At 34.7% G+C, this 26,616-nt stretch overlaps 1 protein-coding gene across 1 annotated transcript in view; it reads right to left on the bottom strand.

Moving 5' to 3' along the window:
* The window catches only part of MARCHF6 (membrane associated ring-CH-type finger 6), a 90,569-nt gene that overhangs the window by 6,907 nt on the left and 57,046 nt on the right, over nt 1-26,616 (bottom strand). Inside the window, 12 exon segments of the mRNA XM_069077125.1 lie at nt 1,444-1,576; nt 3,441-3,530; nt 6,347-6,481; nt 8,112-8,293; nt 11,227-11,296; nt 12,993-13,197; nt 14,857-14,994; nt 15,962-16,062; nt 17,111-17,230; nt 20,829-20,963; nt 26,364-26,438; nt 26,528-26,596. Of these exon segments, the coding sequence (XP_068933226.1) occupies nt 1,444-1,576; nt 3,441-3,530; nt 6,347-6,481; nt 8,112-8,293; nt 11,227-11,296; nt 12,993-13,197; nt 14,857-14,994; nt 15,962-16,062; nt 17,111-17,230; nt 20,829-20,963; nt 26,364-26,438; nt 26,528-26,596 (1,453 nt within the window).

Here is a 26,616-nt window from a genome sequence, read left to right as displayed (position 1 = left end):
ATTCTTTTTCATTACACCAAGTAAAGTCAACAAGCATTATTAAGGGTTTATGATGTGCCAGTTCATATACTAATTACCACATGACTTCTTTGGCTAAAAACAAAATTAATGTTTTATATGTTTTATAAGCATTATAAACCTAAGTACTTTGGCGACTAAGACAAATTTAAATTTAAAAAATTGAGCATAAAACATTATTTGTCTATAATTTAAGAATGTAACTTTTTTGATTACTAGAACGAATGGGAGAACAGGATAACATAAATAATTTTAAAATTCACTTATATGGGGCTTTGCCATATATTTTTGCCATTTTCTCTGTATACAGGTATATATAATATTCTAAATATTCACCACTACTTAACAGAAAATAATTAAGCCACAATGTAAAGTATCTAGCCTGAGAAAAAGATATAACTATTTATATTCTGTTCTGCGTGCCATTTTGAAACTGTGTGTGTGTGTGTGTGTGTGTGTATGTGTGTGTAAGAGTGATATATCCCCTAAGTCTGACTCATGACTACCCTGGCTGGGAAATATTCAAACAATTTCTTTTTGAAAGTCCTTTTTTGTTAAATGGGGGAGAATCTTAAGCTTTCTTACCTTTCAGTTTATGCTGACTCTTATACTTAAATATACATCAAGTAATAATAAGGTGATAAAAAAGCCTGAATTATAAGTATAGCATGGTTGAGGACCTTGTTTCTTAACTCCACTGGCAAAATAAACCTTTGATGAACTGAGTGTATCTAGCATATTTTCCATTAATGAATAACAGGCAATGTACAATTTAAAACTATTCTGTTATTAAAATAATATTAAAGAAATAGAATGACACTGCTACAAATGAACATTTTAGTTTTTCCTATTTTTGTCAAGCACAAAGAAAAATCAGCAAAGCCTGTGTATTTTAGATTGTGAATGTTTATAATTATGGAAATTTTTGTCACAATTATGTAGTGGAAAAGTCATGTAATAGGCTCCTATCTACTTTGGAAAAAATGTTTTTAATGTCATTTCATTATAACCTAATAAAGCAATGCTGAAACATTGGGGAAAAAAACTGGCCAACGGCCTAACATACAAATTATAACTTTTTCCTATAGAATTAAATGCCTCCTGAAATCCTGTTATCAACAAGGCTAAATTATAATAGCAATAAGAATCATAAACTGACAGTTTTAAATATCCAACATTCTGAAAATCAAAACTTGTAGTAGGTGAAGTAAAAATTATATCCAAGTTTTTAGATTTTCTTCCTCTGGCTCTAGGTAGTGAATCTGACAAAATTATAATTTGAAATAATTTTTTGGTGAAAAAATGAGTATACAAAATTTGGAAAATGATGCTAAAAGATACCTAGAGCATAACACAGTACTAATAAAGTCCAACTTTTCTTGAAGTTGACAACATATGGTCAACAATAACAAGAATTTTACTCACCTAGTAAAGGTACAATACCAGATGCTATAATGTAAGGTACACAAAGGGAAAGCAACAGTACAGATATCACTGGTGCTGCTAGTTTTCGAATGATATAATGAAGATCAATATTACGGATGCCATTTGCATAAACCTAAAGCAATGAAAAAGCAATGTAAGAGTAGGTAAATAAGAAAAAAAAACCTTCAAGGTAGAAAAGATATCAACTTATCCAAAATCCTAGCTACCTACTCATTTCAACAAACCAAAATAACTAAAATTTGTTTTTTCCTTAAAGGGTTAGGCAAGTGCCAAAAAAACAGACATAAGGAAACTATTCAATGGCTGACAGAACATTGATATTCTATGTTGAGAGGCATTATGATTTAGAGGACAGAGCAAATCATTTAACCCCTTAGGGTGGAGTTTCTTTATAAAAGATACTGTCTAGTTCTTGATTTATAATCCTATGAATGCATACACCTCTTCAACAATGCTAACTACATGTATTCTATACTTGGGAGGATTCATCTTGGAGGAAAAAGCAGGTTCTTTAGTTCTGTTCTGTATTCTTTACTAAATAGGCAATACAGGAATATGCTCCCAAGGAAAAAAAGATCTCTCCTACAAATGTGAGCAGTCGAGAGATTCTTTTGGCTTAACAGGTTCCTCTTTAGTAATATAAGTCTACCTAGAATAGAGTAACCCATCTACATCATGGCGCATTTCTTTAAGTCAGATCAACAAACATCAGCTATGATGATTACAGTGGATGAATTAATTTAAAAAGAGGAAAAAATAATTTTGGAACATGAATCACTGAAGGGAAAGAAAACATGCATAAGTGGAATGCAATACAGGATTCTGGATAACAGACAGTAGCATGCATGGAAAGACAGAAAAGAAGGATAGAAAAAGTTTTTTCTCTACTGCAATTTTTTTACATTCTTCTTTTCCATCTGATAGAGAACACTGTACAATCTAACATGCCATATACTCCCTATAAAACTAAAACCTAGATGTTTAACCAGCACTTACTTCTAAACAAACATGCAACCACAAACTACCACATGACTTCACCTTTTTGAAAATGGCTATATATTCCACAGACTTCAGCAAAAGACAAAGTCATTACTTAAGAAAGGAGTATGAATCATCAAGCAAAATAAATAGATACTATGCAGATGAGGATGGTCCTCTGTACTTATCTTATAACCTACTTGTTTTATAGATTTAGTTATACAACTATAGGGTTTGCTGAAAGTGGAAGTACATCTGTATTTCTGAAGAACAGTAATATTTCATTTATCTGTAGTCAGGGAATGAGATATTTTATACCAGTGAATTTTCCAAATTAACAAATTTAGTACTTAAAGTACCAGAAGATTTATCCCTTAAAGCACATAATCATTCCAGGTGAAAAAATCTTCCTTAAAATGACTTATACTTCCCTGTCTTAAACAGAGTAGGATGATAGTTTAAAATTGTTTTGATGACTCAGTGCTATTACTGTGAAAATCAATTATTGGACTGTTGCCTTCGCAGTGATGCCCTCAGAGAATAAAGGAGTTAAGAGTTTTCTGCCTCTAATCAAAAAAGTTGTAGGAAACTTAGATGGCCTTCTGCATCTATTTTCAAATATTTCATATCTCTTCATTTGTAGTCACTTGTTACTTCTGAATGTTTTCAGGGTTCATGTCTCCAGTATAGTCTAAGCACTTTGGTTATCTGGTTTCCCAAACAAAAAAATCAAACTAATCTAACTGCCAAATTTATCAGAAGCAAAATAAGAGTAAGTGGCTCTGAGTGAAAGCCTACCAAAAAAGCAAGAGAATGTTAGGTCATAAAGTGACAAAATTCATTTTAGCTGTACAAAACCTTTTTTTTAAACTTCTTTCCTAGATTTTTACTTCATTTATGAAAGTTAAGATAAATGACAAATAAATGACAGTCAATTAAGTGAAGTACTATTATAGGCAACAAAGTTTCAATGCTGTTCAAGAGAAAATTTTTCTTACCTGTTCAATTACTGTTTTTAACCACCACTGAGGTCCCATCAATGTTATGGCTGCAATTATTTTGGCATGGAGAACTCCAAGGGCCCAGTCCTAGTATAAAGATATTTAACTATTCTATTTTAGTAATCAGATGAACTTATTATCAGTATACAAGCCTAATAATTTCTTTAGTCTATCTATAAGAAGTTATGTAATTCCTTTTAAAAATATAGGGCAAGGAAAAAAAGACCATTAATAAAAAATTCTATATCACTAGTCTATGATAACACACTGGTAAATCTATACTAGAAAATAAATCTTGCTTTTTCCAAAAGCTAAATCCTAATGTCACTACAGGAATAAATTTCAAAAATGCCTTTCAACAATCAACACATGGATTCCTAAAGAGAAATTTAAATCAAAGGAGTTAAGTTACTGAGGCATGATTATCTAGTATTTCAGCGTGGAATCACATAATTTCCATACAACCTTACCGGAAACTTCAGATACATAACTTTATTCTTCCTCCTTGTTTACATAAATTTATTTTATGTTAACTTGAAAAGAAGAAATTCACAGCAGTGGAAAAGCACTCCTCAATAGAAACATCAGTATGGATGTACTTGGGGCTTTACCAAATTTCTCGATTACCATCAAATCTGACCTGGTTTGAGCTTTAGCTCCATTCCCTAAGTGTACTCAAGTAGAAGGAAGGGGAAAGGATCCAAGGGGGGGTGAAAAAGGAGTGGAGAGGAGGATGGGGTAAAGGAAGAAGAAAAAGCAGTATACTAACAGGGCTTTATCTGCAACACATATGGCCCAGAAAGTACTCTGGCCAAATGTGCTAAACTCTATAAACTTTTCCATAAAATCCTCTGAGAGATCTCTGCAAACCTTTAATTTGATCCTTTACCTTAGAGTAGGGACTGATGTCCTATAGCATTGATCTTTTCCTGAAACTAGACAAATTAATCTGGTTTATAAATTGTGGGACTGGCTCCCAAGATCCAAAGTAAACATGTGTTGGGTTTCTAATTAGTCACTTCTTAGAGATGAGCGAAGATCACAGTCCTCCTATTATTCTACTTGCATTTCTATTGACCCAGAGACACGAGAGCCATCATCTATCTAAAGAAATCACAGTTGAAGCCCACAGACAGATATCTTCTTTAGGTACTGAGGGAATGTAAGCTCTCTGAGAGAAGAGGTTGTTTCATTCATTGTACTGGATCCTTAGTGCCTAGCACATTATAGTACTTAATAATTATATAATGACTGATTGAAAAAGGAAAGGAGAATCAGTCAGCTGCCTCCACTCAACATCCTACCTGTCTTTACAAAGAATCACAAAATGTCATTTGAACTGGAAAAGATTTTAGAATCATTTATTTTAATTTTTCCATTTAAAAAAGATGAAAATGGGAGCCTAGTCAGTTCCAGTGGATTGCTTAGAATAATACAGAGAATAGCAAAATCAGAACTAGGCATCTTCCAAATTACTTTTATTAAGTTAGGTAATATATGTAAAGCACTTCACATTTTAGTTACTATTATTATTGTTGGATTGGAAATGTGATTTCACTGGCATAGGAAATTCCTAGTTGAAGAACCTTCCTCTGTCAATGCAGACATTGGTCTTCATGTTATATTTTTAGTCTCTGAGATATGCCTAGGGATACTTAAAGGACACTTAACCAGTATGATAATTGAGCCCAGATCTTCCTTCATCCAAGGCCAGTTCTCTTACTATGCTATGACCATTTCTAGTTATCTCTAGCTGTACAGAATCTAGAGACCCAGAGATTAATGCTTCTAGGGTTTTCTGACTTGTTCTTTTTGGGAAAACTTGAAGTTCTATTTTTAAACTCACAATCTTAGGAATGGCTTCAAACCAGGTATGGAAACATGAAATCACTGTTACAATTTCTAATGAACCTACACTTATTCACTTGATAAAAAAAATTTATGAAGTAGTTACAATGTCTGTCACATACATTTAGGCATGGGTGATACAAAAACAAAAAGTCTCTACCCTCAATAAATCTACATTCAGTCAGAGAGATAATATGTATACTTATAAGTATATACAAAATATAGATAAAATAAATATGAGACTGGTTTCTTGGGAAGGCATCAGGAGGGACCAGGAAATACATGGAGGAAGCAGCATTTCAGTAAGGTTTTAAAGGAATCTAAACATTCTAAGAGGTGGGGGGGGAGGTGGGGAGAGCATTCCAGGGATGGAATACAGTTTGTGCAAAGGCTAGATGGAGTGTCATGCATAGAAAGACCCATTTACCAGGAATAGACAGTATGAAGGAAGAATGTGGGAAGAAGACTAGAAAGAGGCTCGAGCTTGGTTGTGAAAAGTTTTAAATGCCAAACAAAAGGATTTGTATTTGATCTTAGAGGCAAAAAAGAATCACTAAAGCTTCCTCAGTAGTAAAACAACATGTTCAAATCTGTGTTTGGCAGTTTGGTGGAGAACATGTACCTCTCATAACCTTAATGTCTCGTTTTCTCACTATGTTATCTTAAACAAGACGTTATGGTTAGGAGAGGTACATATTGCAATTATTCAAGATGCATGAACTTTGAGAAAAAAAACTTTCTTTTGGCTACTTAGAAATTAATATTTATTCACTTCTCTCTAAATGTTTACAAAACATTATTATGCTTAAGATAAATATTTATAAAGCAAATATTAATGACACCTATCTCATCTTGCTGTAGGAATCAAGACTATATCACCTAAAAACTCAATGGCATTATTATAAGTAAAAGGCTGACTTATTTTTATGGCTCTGATTCCTAAGAGCACAAGAATATCTGATAGATTCCTCAAAAATCAATAAATAAATCTAAATGAGGACCTGTGTATTTCCAAATTAGTAGGAAAATAGCAACTGAAAGAGACAAGAACTGACCTGCCATGGGTAAAACAAAGGTGTCTGATCCAATGGAACCCTCAGTGGTGCAACAATTACCAGTTCAAATAAAAGTCCAAGTAGAAGTGGCACAACACCAGCTAGTAGTACTGCTACTATCAAAGTCTTCATTATCTAATTAGAAAGAAAATGTCATAAGAGGTGACATGCTTTGGACATTTGTTTACCAGAACTCTTAATATTACCTTTGTTTAGGAGAATAAAAACTTGCTGTTGGTAACTCGTAGGAAAAAACATGCACCGCATTTGTCAAAATATAGTCCTTTCCCCCCAAAATAAGAGGTAGCTCTAAATGAGGTATCTTTGAAAGAAAAAAATATATAAATAGGCACTCAAAAATACTCATCCAGTATTACTGTATTGAAAGATTATATTTTCTGCAAAATTTTTTTCTTATGTTTTTCTAATCAAAAAATAAATTTTATTCATTTCTGATCTTTGCTATTCCAAATACTTTAACAACAAAAGTGATAAAAATGTTCTCCACTTCCTGATCTTCTCACTATTTACATGACATACAGCTCTCACCTTAAAGACCTTTTGGTATACATAGGGCAATAAAAATTTCATGAACATGTCAACATAAAATTTTGGAGAAAGAGGTCCTTTTCCAACTTTATGATGGCAAGCCTTATTAGCATAAAGTACTAAAGCCAAGGGATGAAGAAAACTGGCAATTTATTTTATCATATATAGTAACAAGCTGGCATAAAGAATGTAGTACTTGATTCTGTATATGTACATATTTTCTGTTGTTTTAAGTAGAAGATATATTAGAAAATAATAAAAATTGTGATTACAAAAGGTTTTATTGAGTACATTACTAAGTAGGTCTCACAATTTAGCAATCGAAATCTTACCCCTCCCAGCCACCTCCTGTACAGTAAAATACAATTTATTTCTCAAGCTCTCTAGTAGGCAAAGGCAGTAATGAGTCTCATACTTGGACTCAAAGTCAACATTAAGGATAACTGAAGATAGAATATAAACTCAAGTAAGTGAATAAGTGTAAGAAAGAAGTAGCCTACAAATTATAAAACTTACTAGTCTTAACACATTATAAAGTGAGTTGATAATTATATTGATTAGTGATTAATACTCACTATAATAATGTACTATATATTTACATATATACACACGTGTAGCCTAACACTGATTTTCATATTTATAAGAATGAAATTCTTAAAATTCAGAACTAGTTCTAACAATAAATCATCAAATATTCCAGTTTCTCTAGAACTTTGCTGAATTAGTATTATAGCTATAAAGAACAGGTATCTAGTTTATGAATATTTATAACCAAAAAATGAATATTCTTGGTTTTAAACAATCATAAAAAAAATCTTCAAAGTCTAATTAATTATTTAAAAGCATTACCCTTTGTAATGAATGCCAAAATACTGTGCCCTATTAAATTTTACTTTTTATTAGCAGAGTTTTAAAATTCCATCTAAAAAAAATTTAAAAAATTTAAATTAGGGCACTGCTAAGAATATAATCTCATACAATAATAATCTAAGGCAATAACTGAAAACTAAATTATTCATTCTCTTAAATGCCAAAGGGTAATACACATGAGTTTGGTCTTTCATAAGGGAATCAAGACACCATTCTCCAATAGAATCTCTTTTTTTGAAACAAACTTGACTTTGATGTTAAATAAACCTATAATGGAAGGGAAAAAATAATAGTTAAAGAAATATACCCACCTATCAAAATGATAAGCCTTTCTTTGAAAACTTACCATGAGGGACCACTCTTTAACCTTCTGAAAGATCACTCGGCGTCCCTGTGGCATCCATGCAACTAGAACTGTCACTGCCCTGATGGTTAACCAGCAGACATAAAGACCACAAGCAGCTGTGTATAGTTCATGGATTTTGGCAGTTCCCGTCCAAAATGACATTAACCACCGGCCAGCAAATACTGAAAATAGAAAGGCTGATACATGAGACATATGGCTAAGTAAAAAGAATTGTTATCTTTATGTTGATATTAATAACAGGGTACACTTTTATTGGCTGTTTTCATTATATTAACTTGTCATGACTCTTATAAACTTTAGACAGTGTATCAATTTCTTTCATTTAAAAAACTTTTCTTAAGAACCACAAAATGTTACTAGAAAGAAACTAAGAAATTATATAAGCTAATTTCTTCATTTTACCTATGAGGAAACTAAGGTGCAGAGGGGCCGAGTGAGTTTATGATTGATTAAAATTGCTCCTAAATATTCTAGGTGGAGAAAATATAGAGAAAAAATTTGCAACAAGTTCTCAAACTCTGTGATATGCATGCCAATTTATTTTTTAAATTTTAGGTCAAAGTACTATTGAAGGTTCCCCCCCCCCTTTTTTTTTTTCAGTAACTGTAAGAATTATGCTAAGAGGCTAAATCTGGAGCCATAGCTGGGATAATTGTAATATTTTGAAGATTCTAAAAAAAGAGTATAAAATTAAGAGTTAGTTTTTATTTTTAACAAAGAATAAGTGTGATATATGTACACATATTTCTACAAAGCAATCATATCAATTTATAGCTAAGTCTTGTCTCAAGAATTACTATTATAAAGGTGATAATAGTTTCTTGAAAACTATCCGAATAGAAATGAATTCTGATATGCTCTTCCATGATGGAATGATTTAAAGTATTGTCTTGCTGTAGTGACAGCTAGGTGGCACATTGGATAAGGCACTGGGCCTGGAGGCAGAAATACAAGAGTTCAAATCTGACTTCAAACACAAGCTGGGCAAGTCACTTATCACCTACCTAACCCGGAGAAGGAAATGGCAAACTATTTCAGTATCTTTGCCAAGAAAATCCCATGGATAGTTGGTCTACAGGATCAAGAAGAGTTAGACACAACTAAACAACAAGAACAAAATGGCCTTGGTGACAGACTAAATCTATTAAGGACTACTTGGTTAAACACAGAGAATGTCATTACTAACAGAAATTAGAGTAGCAGATAATGAATTATTTTTTGTTTTCTGGTTGGGTACAAAAATGGTATTTCTTTGTGAGGGAAAGTAGAGGGGAGAAACAAGGATGGTGAGGTTGTTGTTTCAGTTTAGAATTTAAAATACACATTCATCCAATATATGTATATTTTATGTATACACACACTCTCTCTCCCCTATGATTTTGTGCTTGCTAGGTCCATTACGAGCTTATGTGATACATAACATTTTGTTGTTTAGTCATTTTCAGTCATGTCTGATTCTTTATGACTCCTTTGGGAGGTTTCCTTGGCAAAGATACTAGAGTGGTTTGTCATTTCCTTATCCAAACTCATTTTATTGATGATAAAACTAAGGTAAATAGTGTTAAGCGATTTTGCCTAGGGTCACACAACTAAGTGTCTGTGGCCAGATTTGAACTCAGGTACTTCCTGACTCTAGGCTCATTTCCATTGCAACACCTAGCTATCTGACATACACATATATTTTTAAAGATTAGCTAGCAAACTTGCCAGCAGGCATGGTTGTGTGACATCCTTAACCAAGTTAAGTAAGTAGCACATGAGTAGGAAAGAGAAGGTAAATGACAGAGGTAACCCAAGGATAGGATATGGCAGGGCATGACTGGTTATAAGAAACAAGAAATTCCAGAATATAGGTGAAGTGGTTAACCATAGGTTCAATACTGTGAAAGGAAGGTGATGTTAGAGCAGGAATGGTCACAGGGAAGACAAACAAAGGGCAGCTGGGTGATGCAGTGGATAGAATGCTAGGCCTGGAGTGAGGGAGACCTGAGTTTAAATCTAGCCTCAGGTACATACTAGCTGTGTAACCCTGGGTAAATTGTACAACCTCCATTTGCTTCAGTTTCCTTACTTTGAAAATGGAGATAATAATAGCACCTATCTGTTATGAAGATCAAATGAGATAATACATGTAAAGTGCTTAGCAGTGTCTGGTGCATAGGAAGCACTATATAAATGGTAGCCACTGTTGTTATTCACAGGGCAAAGAACTTGGAGTCAGGAGACTAAAGTTTGAATCCCAAATCCCAATCTGTAGGCTAGTTACTCAATATCTATAAGGCTGTTTGTCTGTAAAATAGACTACCCATAAAAATACAGTCCCTCTTATCATTGTCCCAAGGGGATGACTGTAAACTACCATAATGAAGATCTGTTCCTGATATACTCCTCTCCACAGATCTTCATCTTCTAGCTAGGTTAGAACTGAGGCTGCAAAATGTAAACTCTAAATGGCTGAAACAAAACATTTTATTATTTGTAAATAATTAGACACTAACTACGGGAATGTAAACTGTTCCTAGATCATAATGATCACTACTAATGATATGTAATGAATCATAAATATCACTATGTAATGATGCTTCATGTTTGATTATATATAATTTTAAAATATCCTTTCCATAAAAACTATGGGTGATATAAACTAGTACTTTGATTTTTTTTTACAATGGACAACAAATTCTTTCCTTGGCCAAATCTTCCAATTTCTTTTGATATAAATATAGGTCAAATAACCCAAAGTAAGAATCCCTAAAGAGACATATTAAAAGTGTCAGTTAACGGAAATATAGGATACAAAATTTTCCCCAAATCTGGCTAATATACAACTTCACTACAGCAAGCACAGCCTAGTATCTGTATTTGTTTTTTCCTTTCAAAGAGATCTCACTTTAAGTATAAAGCCTCTATTTGAACCAATGTTATAAGCATCATTTAAAATTAAAAATCAATAAAAATTTGTCACTTAACCCTAATTGCCCTACCTCCCACCTCCAAAAAAATTATATTTGATGAACACACATTTAAATACATTTCCTTTTAAAATAATGAAATTAAGGATAATTTTAGCTAAAGATTAAAATAAAAAACATACCTGGTAAAGTAAGGCAGATGAGACTGGCAATCAATAAGGTTATACACATGAAGACAATCAACAGAAATATCTGTGATATAAAGCACATACCATAAATATCTTAAGACTGCTTAACTTATTTTATAACAAGCATCAAAAGATTATTTGCAATTTTAGGTTTTATATTCAAGCTAACTCTATCACATATGAAAAAGGAAAAATTATTTTATGAAAATATCAACTAGAACTCAGATCAAAGAAAATTTCTATAGGCTCCTGTTTTCATCTTAACCAGATATAATGATAAGTTACAGGCAACTATATTTATATAAAGAGAACATTAAAATAAACTTGCAAAAGTACAGTCAATTTTTTCACAGCTCATTTACTTCAGCTAAAACTAGAAACTCTAGTACTAACCTTATGTCAATAAAGATCCCAACCAGCTTTCCTTATGAAAAAGGAAAAATACTAACTTTACATACATTCCTAAAATGCCATCAACCCAAGTATTTTCATAACCTACTTAATTGGGGGTCCATGGATAAATTTCAAGGAGTCCATTTGCATTTATATGGGAAAAAATTATATAATTTTCACTTCTAATTAAAATTTTGTTTTTCCTTCAACTACTTAAAGATAAACAAAAAGGGTCCAGGATCATAGATTATACCAGATTGGCAAAGGGGTCCGTGACACACACACAAAAAGTTTTTATAACCCCTGAAATATAGGGTCATTTCTTTTTAAGAAAATTATATACACACCATAATTGAATTTTTTTGTTTGTTTTTTGCTTTTTGGAGGGGAAGGCAGGGCAATTGGGGTTAAGTGATTTGCCCAAGGTCACATAGCTAGTAAATGTTAAGTATCTGAGGCCGAATTTGAACTCAGGTCCTCCTGACTCCAAGGCTGGTGCTCTATTCACTGTGCCACCTAGCTGCCCGCCCCAGAATTTCTTTTTTGAAATCAGAAATAAAATGCAAATAAAATACATTCTACATACTGGTATATATAATAAACACATAGCCACATATCACTAGTTATTCTATAAAAAAAAGTTATTCAACAGTATGAATCCAAAATATGGGATTTTGCTTTTAAATAAAAACAATATAGCTTAATTTTAAATGAGCTTATTATACAAACTTAAGGGCAATAATGCTTGATTAGTAATGTTCTATTTAACAGCTAATCAGGATTTCTTATAGAACCCCAGTTTTGTTTTAAAAAATGCCAAGATATTTGGCAGTTGATTTCTATGGTAATAAAACTATGACATATTTTAATTGCAAATGGTTACAATATAATGTAACAAAAGTTAAAGATTCATTTTTTTAAATAGAATTAATTTAGAAGACTGAAATTTATACATTTTCATTATGCATTAAAGCTTTACTACAATCCATCTAATACTGAGAGGTTTTGAAATTTTCTTAACGTCATTCATCCTTTACAAGCATGACATATGGCATGGACAACAGCCATACTGTTTAGTAAGGGCTGGCAATTATAAGAGTACTATTTATTAACATAAATCTTCCAGGGGTGGGAAACCTGTGGCCTCAAGGCTACACGTGGTTCTCTAGGTCCTCAAGAATGGCCCACTGACTGAATCCAAACTTCACAGAACAAATTACCTTACTAAAAGGATTTGTTCTATAAACCTTGGACTCAAATCTAAAGGCTGTACCCAAAGACCTAGCCTCAATGAGGCCCCAGGCTCCCTACCCCTGTATACAAATCTAAGTAATACAAGATACTGAAAAAGGATTTACAGTACATACCCTGAGTGGAAATTTTAAAGGCCTACGGTAAGGCTGAAAGCCCACAGGACCTCCTTGCTGAAGTATGGCTTGGTGGGCTGCATGAAGACCTTCTCCCACCACTGGGATGGCATTGTTATTACGAGCATGCTGGTTGTTGTTAGCTTGTTGATTTGCACTGTTTTCATTCTCTTCTTGATCCCCAAGTAGGTAAGAATGAAGATCCCTATGTCAAAAAGGTCCATGATAGAGTAAAACTCTCTTTAAATAAAAACATAAATCAAATCAAGGGGAAAGAATATAGAATCAAAGAACCATACTTGTGATGATCTAATTTGACCACCTCATTGTAAATGAGGAATCTGAAGCCCAAGGATTATAAAATAACCAAATTCACCCAGATGGCAAGGGACAGAGCCAAGACTGTACCAGAGGTCTACTGACGCAGTCTAGTGCTCTTTCCATGCTGCCACAAATGGATAAAGGTTAATAAAACCCTCAATGATCTGCTTCTAATGCAAACGATAACATGGTAGACTTTTTCTACACAGGTAGATCCTGCACACAGTCACTAGGATAAGATCTCATCAGTACATACGCTCTTTAAGCAACATAAGTTCTCTATATTGTGAATGAGGAAAAAGAATCATTTGGCAATGAACCTTATAACCTTTCTACACCTGGCTGGAATTATGTTGCCTGACAAAGAATCAATCTATCAGAAGCTCTGTGCATTAATCCTCTCCAGCCTGAGGTCTGTAAGCACAGCCTTTGATGTGAACCCAGCGTCAGTTGGGTAATAAGTAACAGAGGCAGAATAAAATTTGATCCTCCTTGTGCTTTATCAAACTCTCCATAACATTTCTTAAATTTAAAATTAAGCTTATTCTTTAAGGGGAAGGTTAAAGAGTGGAATTTTTGTAGATATATATATATATATATATATATATATACATACATTCTCTTAATCTATACTAAACCTCTCAAATATCATTAACTATCCTGAATTGTATTAGTGGTATAAATTAAGTCTGCTGTGATTCAGGTTTCTTGATCATGAAAAAGAAATTAGCAATGTAAAATTAGGTGAAAAGGGTAAAATGGTTTGTTCTTTTTTTATCTCTAGAGAGAGCCAGAATATAACAGCCTCTACAGTATTTTTCTTCTATATCCACAGATGTCAACCAAGTCACCAGTGGTGTCAAAAGTTTTAATCAAAGTCAAAAGATCACAGGATTTCTAAATTGATGGCATCTTACAGATGATCCGATTAAGCTCCCTCCTTTTATAGATGAACTGAGGTCAAGAAAATCCAAATGATTTGCCCAGCCTAAGGAAATATGGATAATAAATGGTAGAGAAGGGATTTGAACTCAAGTTCCTGAATCCAAATCTACTTCTCATTCTATTCTACCACACTGGGTCAATGACAATTAAACTTCTGACAATTTGTCTTTCATTTCATGCTATAATAGGAAACTAGATTTGATAGGCAATATCTTTTCTGAAATAATCTTTACCACAAAAATTTAGCTTAAAGTATGTAAAACAAAAATATACACAACATGTCAAAGCCTAAGAAACATTCACAAAACTGAAAAGCACTACCCCTAAGAATAGTAATTTTAAAATGAACAATAACTCCCTGCAGGATATATACCAATATACAACTGCTAAATAAAGGGAAGTAAAACTGAAGCACAAGAAGAATTTTTAACTAATATAATGAAACCAAATACTCAGGCAACTCCTCTAAGTATATTCATATTATCAACTGTCCTCAAGACTACAGTTTTGCCTAAATAAGGTAAGGAATACCAACTAAAGGAAACAAGGTTAAACTGGTACAAGTGATATAATTAAGGTGTTGGTTGTTTATACTTACAGCAAGTATCCAGCAGTAACAGTCCATGCTCGGACAAGACCCTTTAGCCATTGTCGAGTGTGTCCTTGTTCAAGTAAAGCTGGCAATACCACCTGCAGCAGGAGCAGCTCAAGAGAAAGTTCACTCACTGGGGCATCACTATAATAATAAAAAGGACCAAAAATGAAACTGATAAACTATAACATGCATGTATATTTAAAGTGATCTCTACTGTGATATGACACAGAACCACCTTTGCTAAGTTCCTGATTCTTATTTCTATCAAAGTACCCTTTGCAGAATTATGTAAGACTGTTAGAAATGCATAGCTTTGCTATTCTGTCCTTCTCTTTGAAGTTAGAACTATACCTTAATAAATTTGTATTAAATTTTTTTGAGAGAAAGACACTGCTCTAATTAATGAAAATTTTAAATATAAAAGAGGGATCAAATACAATCATATTACTGCTGTCATGTGTTGGTATAGTTCTACTGTACAGCTTTTTGTTTTTTTCTTCTTTTTTAAATTTTTTGTTACAAGGGATGGCTCACTGGGCATGGGAAGGGAAAAGGGATATATTTGGAAAGGTGGCAAACAAAGGTAGTAATAAAACAAGAGGTAGTAAAATATTTGGTTTTTTGTTTCTTAATTTTAAAGGTGCTTAATATTCTATAGGCAACAAAATAGTGACATAATCTAGCTCAATGTTTATAAAACACTATGGTCATAGGAGAGAAAAATGCTTTTTATTGGAATTATTTAGAAATGCATCTCTAATGGAGTATTTCCTTCAAGAATATAATTTTTTCAGAAGTTCTAAAATAATACCATTTGCAAAATGGCATGTCAGGAAATAACGTACCATTTTTCATATACAAAACTGATGACATGTAACACATGCTGAATAATTAAATATTAAATAAATGGCATTCACTTTAAAAAGTCACTTCCTAGAAAATTCAATGAATATAGTATATTAATGTTTATCAGTTCTAATATTTTCCAAAACTTAGTTAACCTCATGAACTTACATTTCCCCCACCAATTCCCGTAAGAAATGAAACAGAATCAGAATACAAAATCCACATTAGTGAAGTAAGGAAATTTTAAGTACAGAAAACTTACCTGTATAGCATGACATTATATGGAAGGAAATTGGGCAACAGATTCTTAATAATACGTATAGGGAGCCACAGCATAAGAAGGACAATGGAACCAAAGACAATCTGCAACAAGTAAAATGACATTAAATTATAACAACAGTAAACGGTTTATTTGAGAAAAGTCAAACCTTTTAAGTTTGTGATAGATGAATTACCAATCTGCATCAGTGGAAGAAATATGCACACCAGGAATACCAAATAACTAATTGATAAAGATAACAGTCTCACCTCTAACACTTGTATCAACCTTGGTCGAGTGAACCTCAGTTTTATTATCTATAAAATGCAAATATTAATGTTGGTATTCAGTAATTTTTCAGTTGTGTCCAATCCTTTGTGACCCCATTTGGGGTTTTCTTGGCAGAGAAAGAGGTTTACCATTTCCTTTACAGATGAGGAAACTGAGGCAAACAAGGTGAAGTGACTTGCTCAGGATCACACAGCTAGTAAACAGCTGAGGCCAGATTTGAATTCAAACAGATGAGTCTTCCTGACTCCAGGTTAGCACTCCATCCATTTTGGCATCTAGCTGCATGTATGTGTGTGTGTGTGTATGCGCATGTGTATACACACGCACACGCATGCAACATAGCACAGTGGATAAAAAAGCCAACCTTGGAACCAGGAATTTCTGGGTTCAAGTTCTATCTCTAATAAATTTGCTATAGGAGTAAGGAAAAATTGAATAAGCTCTCAGTGTCGCTCTGAACTGGAAGTAGAAGTTTTCTTATTGAGAGCTTGTGCTATAATAAAAAAATCATAGACCCAGGTCAAAAATACCTGTGGTCCCTACCTCACAAGGATAATAGGCAGATCAAATAACATAATGTAAGTATAATGTTTTGCATACTTTAAAACACTAGGTAAATTTCAATTATTATAACTAATTCTGCAATTTTGTTACTGAGACCACTTTTATCAAATATAATAATTTTATTTCTAACAGACAACAATAGGTAAAAATAAAGTTACATTCTGGTATTCTAAGCAAAAAAAAAGTCCTTTGTGATATAACTGAAAAACAGTACAGAAAGCGTATAATAAATATTAGGCAAAGTATATAAAGAGTAACATACTTTATTTTAAAGACTAAATAAAAATGTTTCATTACCACTGACAAAATAAATCTTCGGAGATGTCTATAAATGGGCAAGTGAATCATTTCCTGTACTGGATTAAAATCTGGATCATTCAAATTCCTTAGAAACCACAAGACACCAGGCCTCAGCACCTATAAAAAAATAAATTCAAATATGTAAAAATGTATTGACCAAGCTCTCCAGATACAGCCAGGTCCCAATTAATTGAATAACTAATTCCCCAAAGTGGTTGCATTATTTGAATTAATACTGCATCTGATGAAACTGACTGAATTCAAATCAATCACCATATTTTACATAATTACAACTTCAAATAATATGAATCTGAATATATGAAACCACTTGAGGAAAACAAGTTATTTGCAATAATTAGGACCTAGCTATATACACACGAGACAAAATAAAACAGAAAAACAGGAAAGAAAAAAAAGCTCTTACTATCGCTTTGGCAATGAGTGAATTAAAAAGGATTTATTCAGTCCTTACTATGTATGTGCCAGGCACTGTGCTGGGGGTTCATATACAAAAAGTGGGACAATCACTACCTTTTGCCTCTTTTTCCTCTCTCAAGAATGAAGAATATATACCCTTTTAGTTGTGAGAAATGTGACAATTATAGTACCAACAAAATTGTTCCTATACAAAGGAAAGGAGAAAAAAATGAGTTCATGCTAACACACTATACAAAAAACATCCTGAGTCTTATTTAATGGGTCAGCATAGACTACTAAATAGTCAGTCAATAAGCACGCAGAACGTATATACCTTGTGCCAAGCAATGTGCCAAGCACTGGGAAAGGTAAGACAGGCAAAAGACAGTCCCTAACCTTGAAGAGATGGAAATATCGAGGAAGGTTAGCAAAATCTAACTTTCCTGCAGATTTATAAATGTTTTGGCGGATAAAGATATATACAAAAAGTAGATAGAACGCTGATATACTTTTCTATTTTAAACTTTAACATGACTTTAAGGAATGACTCTCCAAACCATACAATTTGAATTGTCAGAATTAAGAACTCAAAAAATTTTTTTTAAGTTTATTCAAAATAAAAATACATGCAAAATTATGGAGATATAGGCTTAGTATTTCCACTTCATAATCTGATGCTGGTGCTTAAAAGGTTTTCAATTTTTCCCAAAGTTTTAAAAGTTCATTTCAATTCCTTAATATGGTGTACTTATATTCTCTGGGTACCAGTTTTTGAAAGAAGCTCACTAGTGGACTACTTGCAGCAGCTTCAGTGTGCTGTCCAGAAGCAACACCAGAAGAATCAGAATTATGATGGAAATCTCTGCAATTATTTAGGATGAAAATCCAATGCAAATTGCTAGAGCTTGTTGTGAATAAGCAAATCTTTTAAGTCTGAAAAGACATATATGCTTAAAGAACTGCCAGTGGCTATACGATGGCCACCTGCTGGTAATTTCTGCACATGTAGAAGTGTATGTCTAAATTTATCACAGTCAGCATGTAAAAAGCTTATTTTACTTTTTTCACTTATAAACTGCTGGGCTACTTAGTTTTGGAAAACAGCCAAAGTCTCATTTTTCATGTTTAAAAATAAGAGAAAGGACAGTCCTTTTTTCGATTCCTCTTTGTTTTCAAATTTTATTTACTGAACAAAACAACCACATTTATCTTGAGTACAACCAAGCACGAGCTATGTTAAAACTTATCAGAGATCCCTGGTACACCATATCCGGAGCATGATTCTATAGTGACTCAAGATTATTGCTTATACTAAAGCTTTCTGACTTTGAAATAAACCCAAATGTAGAAAAGGCACAAAAATCATACAAAGTTGCTATAGTTGTGTCTGTGTCCTTTTGTTCAAAATATCCAATGGTTGTTCTCTTACTGCAATCAAGAAATTTAATTTCTCCCAAGTTATGAGCAGGGTCACTTTTGAAAAGCTGCCTGATGTAACCCACTACTGCTATTACTGTCTGTCTCTCTCTAAATCATACCACTCCATAATAGTTCTGAGTACTTATCCTGCTTCTTATCCTGTATCAGGCATGTCTGAGCACTGTTTCCTATCTTCTGGCAAACACCACTTGATCTTATTTGAACAGTATTTCTTAATGACGGTGAAGCCTTCCTTAAAGATTGAACACAACATCTGGCTGAAATTAACTAAAGCAACATCTGCATTGCTTACAATTTCTCCTATTTTTCTACTACCAAAACGAGCTCTTTGAGTTGTTAAAGACATAAAGATCCAAGTTTACAAAAGCAGCAGGGAGTATCAGTGGATTGGGCAGCGGCAAGAAGACAGCAGCTTTCATGTACAGAGAAGAGGAAATGACCAAGCTCTACAAAGCAGTAACATCTACTTCTCCTTTGGTGGCTACCATAACTCCAATGAGTTTATATTACAAGGGGGAAGAGACAACACGTAATGAGAGGAATATTGGCCATGGAAGAGAGTTTTGGTCTGAGGATTTATAAGGATGGTGAATTAATTGATCCATAGGAAAACCAGAGAATATACCCTTTCCTGAAATGATAAACTTTTATTGGAGAGCCCAGTATTGGGCTAGAGGGTAAATATTATCTTGATTTTCGAAACAAGGAAGAGGATGGGAACTACATGCCAGCAAGCTTAACTACTATTTGCGTCAAAATTCTAGAACATATTTTCAGCTAAAGATAAGAAAAAAAGAAAAGAAACCCCAAAAAGTCCTTCTGGGTAGATAAAGGATTTCCAAAGACCAAATATATCCAAAAAACCAAAACAACACAAAACAACCCCCCCCACACACACACATACACACTCTATTAAGCTATAATTTTCAAATTAGAGTGTTTTGAAAAGTCTACTGTTGGTAAATACATGGGAAAATGGTCATCTTTAAACAAAAAAGACAAATTAATTGATATCATCTAGTAGATAAATCACAATGACAGTTGATAGTACTTGTACATAAGCATTTGAAAGACTCATTTCTAGTCTTAGGATTACCACACAGAGAAGCTATTTGATTTTGGATAAGTTTTAATCTTTTGGCACCTTAATCATATTATCTTAAAAATATAATTTTATGGTGTTACTTTAGTGGCTCAAGAGAAAGCATTACCAACAGCAGAGTTGACATGATTGAAGCACTGGACTAAGTCAGATCCAGTTCTGGGTTTTAGTACTGGTTCTGTCATTAGGGTCAAAGTATAGATTGATCTCTTTCAGAGGATATTATGAAGTTCTCCATAGAATTTCTCTACTACATCATCCTCGACCACTGAAGTTGTTGCTTAAGCAGCAATTACTTTCATCCATACTGCAACACATGAAAACCAAATAGTTGATGAAATGTTTCTTGCTGCCTTTGAGGCTTATTCTACTACCTTTTTTTCTTTACCTCTCCAAAGAGTACCTCTGAGTCATCTTTATCATTTTAGCTGAAACTTCCTTCTTTCTTGTAGTTTCATTTAAAACAAAAAATGTCAAGGTTGATATGATTCAGCTGCTCTAGAAAAATGTGTACTTGGTAAATAAACAAGGATCTCACATTAAAAGTGCTACACCGAACTCTTAACTCTCAGATGAACTCTAAGGTCCCTCATAATGGTCAGGTGAAGCCAAATTCACATATCTTATTATTATTTCAAAAAAGTCGTCATTACTAACACAAAACATCCATAATCCTTTTAGAGTAATGTAACAATGGAATATGGCTGTGATACTTTTCACTGATTTACAATTTTGAAACTTTTTCTTAGGACTTACCTCTCTTAGTAAAAGAATAAAAGAAGCAAAGTAGAAGACATAGACCATTCCCACTAGCCAGTGCAGAAACATGGTGGTGCCTGGAGCAGACTGAAAGCTCAATTCTCGGTCTTTCAAAGTAGCATCAAACATTTCCTGAACCAAAGCAGAAAACACACATAATTTTAAAAAGTGCAAACAATTTTTTTCTACAATTCAAATTTGCCCAATTTACACATCTCATTTTTTAATAAATGAATAAAATGCTCACACACACATATTAACCCATTTTAGACCAGAAATTTTATTTTATGATGTCTCAGAGTTACATTTATATTTTGTATCAGACTGGAAAACTGCTCTGGAGACACATAAAACAAAATTTAAGATGGCTTTAAATATAGAGAAAATGTAGCATTTTTCCAAAGGAAAACTAAAAATTATGTGCTGATAATATATGCACATGCTTGCCAGTGTATATGCTAGCACCTAAAGATAACACATGAAAAAAAAAACCACATCAGTAACTTAAAGAATGTTTTGTTATAATTCTATGACAGAAAATACTGATGCAACAACTCAAGATCCTATTTTTTGATTATAGATATACCACTACGTCAAGATATCTCCAATTCTAGAAAAAGGGAAAGGCATAAACATTCATATAGCATATGTGCCAGGGACTGTGCTAAGTATTTCTACAAATATATCATCTGATCCTCACAACAACCCCAAGCCGTCAGTGCTATTATTACCCCCATTTTACAACTGAGGAAACCGAGGCAAACAGGGATTAACTGACTTACTTGCCCAGGGTCTTATAGCTAATAAGTGTCCAAGATAACATTTGAACTCAAGTCTTCCACTGTGTCACTAGAGGCTTCAAAGTACATAATAATCATTACTATGACTACTTTATTTACTAAAGTCCTGTTGTAATGTCTTAAGAGATGACCTTGGCAGGGCAGCTAGGTGGCACAGTGAATACAGCACTGGCCACGGAGTTAGGAGGACCTGAGTTCAAATTCGACCTCAGACACTTGACACAATTACTAGCCGTGTGACTTTGGGCAAGTCACTTAAACCCAATTGCCCTCCAAAAAAAAAAGGTAAAAAAAGATGACCATGGCTACTTGAAGACTGCAAGCTTTGGTATATTCTATCAAGTTATAAAAGCTATAAGAACAGGTCTAAAGGCAGAATATTATCCAAGAATCCACAGAGTTAAGTTTAGAAATACTCAACAGTCAAAGGCTGTCCCCCTGGGTGATCAATTTACTTTGGCCATACAACTCATTTTAAAAATTGTAAAACTAATTTTTGTAATTGTAAAACTAATTACTAAGTAATGGATAAATAATGATCTACAGCAATAACTGAAGGGACTTATTAAAGGGATATTTGAAAAAGCTGACTGCTTTTCTACCTATAAATACAAGTATAGTGATACAGTAGAAAGACCAATGGATTTAGAATTAAGAGAACTTGGGTTCAAAATTCAGTTGTATCACTTATATAAGAAGCATGACCTTAAGCAACTCATGTCTCTGGGCCTCAGTTCACTTTCTTATAAAATTGTAGGAGCTAACTGGACTTGGTGATCTTTAAAGAAAACTGCTTAGTTTACTAAGAGCCCATTAAGCATAGCATAATGTATAAAGAGCCAGAGCCAGGAAGAACTAGGTTCAAGTGCTGCCTTTGATACACAGTGGATGTATGAATAAGGTGCTGAAAAATTGTCAATCAGTACTGGTCAATGAAGTTTCCTCCACAGGATTTCCTAATACCAGTGAAATCACAAGTACAGATTTAAATTTTTAAAAAATCTTATCTTTCACAGATTGACATTCAGATGGTAATTAGTGAAAAAGTCTTTCAATTAATACAATTATAGCTAACATTAGCATGGAATCCTAATTTACAAATTTCTCACCTTTCTTTTATTGTCTATTATCAATATAATTTCTTACCAAAAAAAAAAATTAGCACTAAAATGACCAATATAAACTGTTACTATTCTCTATCTGCTATTAAAAAGACTAAGAGGGGGCTCACTTTGAGAAGTGTTCTGTGATTTGATCAGATGAGACTCTGGGAAGCCATTGTTGAGAGCCCCCCCCTCCCCCGTTTTGAAAAACCCAGATGTTGATTTGGTATGGATGTAATGGTTTCACAGTTTGGAAACCTGTCTACTTGATCTGTTTCTTTGTCTTGATAATTCTGTCTGTATACTCTGAAGTTCGGGGTGCTGACCTTTTTCCCCTGAACTAGGTAAACGATACATATTTGACTGATTAAAGTAAGCTTGTTAACCCCCAAAATAAATAAATGAAAGACTAAGAATATTACATATTAAAATACAGACATAAACCTGATTTTTCAAGAATCCTTAGTTGGGGCGGAGCCAAGATGGCGGAGTAGAAGCACGACCTTCCCGCGGCTCCGGCTTCCACCCTCCCCAATCCATGTAAAAAGGGGACTCTAAACAAACTTTGGAGCTGCAGAACCCACAAAATGACACAGAGAAGCTAACCTCCCGCTGAGGACAGCCCGGCAGGCTGGCAGGAATCGGCCAGCAGGTCTCTGGGAGTCGAGCCCAGCCCCACCCGAGGCTTTAGCCTCAGGGCGGGCCTGACCAGCCCCCAGCCAGAGGGACTCCAGATCAGCAGCAGCTGTGGCCATTTCCAGATTTATCAATACGTAGATGTGAAGGACAAGGTGGGAGGCCAGTGCAGTCTGGACCCAGGAAGTGGGAGTGCGTGGCTTTTACCCCCAGGGCGAAAAGCCACTGAGAGGCCGGCACAGACAGCCAGTGCCACGTGGCAGCTTCAGCTCCTGGCCTGCAGAGTGTAGGGGGGCCAAGCACCAGTCTGAGGGGTCATCGCTCTTGCTTTAACCTGCTTGGATCTGGATTGCAGTCTAGGATGGAGGTCCTGGGGTGTGTGTCCAGCTTGCCAGAGCGTGTGGAGACCTCAGAGAGGGCACCCATCTAATACCTCCGGCAGCTGAGAAAACCCCAGCGTTTGGGACGTAAACTCCCCTGTCTGGTGGCAGAGTCCTACTGTGGCAAAAAGCCCAAAAGTCAAATCATTGAGTGGCAAAATGAGCAGGCAAAGGAAACTACGCAGACAGAAGATTCCAACATTACACTCCTATTTTGGGGATAAGAAGGAGCAAGGCATGGAACAGGAGGAAAACAGTGAAGTCAGAACTCCTGCACCAAAAGCTTCAAAGGAAAATACAAGCTGGTTACAGGCCATAGAGGACCTTAAGAAGCAAATAAGAGAAGTGGAGGAAAAATTGGGAAGAGAAATGAGAACAATGCAAGAAAATTATGAAATGAGAGTCAACAGCCTTACTGAAGAAAATAATACCTTAAAAAACAGACTGACTCAAATGGCAAAGGAGGCTCAAAAAGGCAATGAGGAGAAGAATGCCTTAAAAAGTCGAATTTGCCAGATGGAAAAAGAATCTCAAAAACTCACTGAGGAGAATCATTGCTTCAGAATTAGATTGGAGCAAATGGAAGCTAATGACTTTATGAGAAATCAAGATGCAGTTAAACAGATCCAAACAAATGAAAGAATAGAAGGCAATGTGAAATATCTCATGGGAAAAACCACTGACCTGGAAAATAGATCCAGGAGAGAGAATTTAAAAATTATTGGACTGCCTGAGAGCCATGACCAAAGTAAGAGCCTGGAAAGCATCCTCCAGGAAGTTCTCAAAGAAAACTGCCCTGATGTTTTAGAACGAGAGGGCAAAATAGAGGTTGAAAGAATCCACCGATCACCTCCTGAAAAAGATCCCAAAAAGAAAACTCCTAGGAATATTATAGCCAGGTTCCGGAATTCCCAGATTAAGGAGAGAATATTACAAGCAGCCAGGAAGAAACAATTTGAATATTGTGGAAACACAATCAGGATAACCCAGGATCTGGCAGCTTCTACACTGAGGGATCGAAGGGCCTGGAATGTGATATTCCAGAGGTCAAGGGAGCTGGGATTAAAACCAAGAGTCACCTACCCAGCAAAACTGAGTATCATGTTTCAGGGGAAAATATGGTCATTTAGTGGAATACAGGACTTTCAAGCACTCTTGCTGAAAAAACCAGAGTTGAATAGAAAATTTGACATTCAGATACAAGAAGCAAGAGAAGCATGAGAAGGTAAACAGGGAAAAGAAATCATAAGGAACTTATCAAAGTTGAACTATTTTTTTTTTGAAGCAATCGGGGTTGAGTGGCTTGTACGGGGTTGCATGGCCAGTTGTTGTTTCTGGGTGTGGTGCTGAGTGTCTGGGCCCGGATTTGATCCGGGTCGTCCCGGCACTGGAGCCGGTGCTCTTGCTCGCTGAGCCACCTGGCCAAAGTTGAACTATTAACATTCCTACATGGAAAAACAATAATTGTAACCTATGAAACTTTTCTCAGTAGTTGAAGGGATTAGAAATATATATATATATATATATGTCTTTATATGAGGGTATGCGGGCATATGAATACATATGTGAATGTGTGCATATACGTTTACAGGTATACATAGATAGAGGGCACGGGACCAATTTAACAGGAAGGGATGATACTTAAAAGGTGAAATTAAGAGGTGAGGGGAATATAATGAGGAGATGGGGAGAGACAGAGTGGGGCAAACCATCTCATACAGAAGAGGCAAGGGAAAATGGTTACAATGGAGGGGAAGAATAGGAAGGCAAAAGGGAATAGGTCAACCTTATTCCTATTGAATCTGGCTTGAGGAGAGAGGGAAATACACACTAAACAGGGGATCTCACCCTCCAGGAGAATAGGGGGGGAAGGGGATGTGAGGGGGAATGATGGAAGGGAGGGCAGGCTGGGGGGGAGGGAAATTGGAAGCACCCACTTTTGAAAAGGGACAGGATCAAAGTAGAGAATAGAACAAGTGGGAGGTGGGATAGGAGGGAGGGAAAAATAGTCAGTCTTTTACAATACATCTACTATGTTATTGTTTTGCATTAGCCGCACATGTACAACCTATACTGAACTGCTTGTCCCCCCAGGGGGGGTGAGTGGCAGGGGGGGGAAGGGAATGAATCTGGAATTGAAAGTTTTAAAATCAAATATTCAAATATATATATGTGTGTGTGTGTGTGTATACTATTATTAATACCATCTTACATGTAATTAAGAAAAAAGATATACAGGCACTGAGGCATAGAGATCCACTGGAAAAGTTGAAACGGGTATGGGAGAAAATATGGGAGAGAGCAGATTGGAGGTGGGGACTTGTGGGACTGCTGTTTTGGGGGGATGGGTGGGGGAAAAATGGGGAGAAAATTTGTAACTCAAAATCTGGGGGAAACGAATGATGTAAATCAGCAGTTAATAAAGCATTTAAATTAAAAAAATTAAAAATAAAGACTCCTTAGTTACACGTATTTTTAGAGGAAAACTAAATTATCTAGTTGAGAAAGACTGAATTTAAAGAGACTTTCCTTCAAAAGTACCCTTATCCAAGAGAACCTTTATGACTGAAATTTTAAATTCATAGATTATATTCCAAAAAATACTGTACTTACCAGAGAACATATATCTAGCCACCAGCCACAAATGAGAGGGAACACTCCAATTTCTACTACCACTAACAGAGAAACCTTAAGTAAAAAAAATTTCATCAATAGTGTGATAAATACAGAACAGATGAATATTTTCAATAGTTTAAAGTAAATGAAATATAAATTACCTTAACAACAATATAGCAGACCCCTAGTAAGCGACGAGATCGTTGAAATTTCACAAGAGCTGCCAAACCCTACATCATCTGATCAAGGA

The sequence above is a fragment of the Petaurus breviceps genome, unplaced genomic scaffold, assembly GCF_028583685.1.
Source record: "Petaurus breviceps papuanus isolate PSGF00001 unplaced genomic scaffold, PetGlider_PUasm1.0 151, whole genome shotgun sequence".
NCBI classification, from domain to species: domain Eukaryota; kingdom Metazoa; phylum Chordata; class Mammalia; order Diprotodontia; family Petauridae; genus Petaurus; species Petaurus breviceps.
The sequence above is the reverse complement of the archived record's forward strand: the minus strand, read 5'-3'. Positions and strand labels throughout refer to the sequence as shown.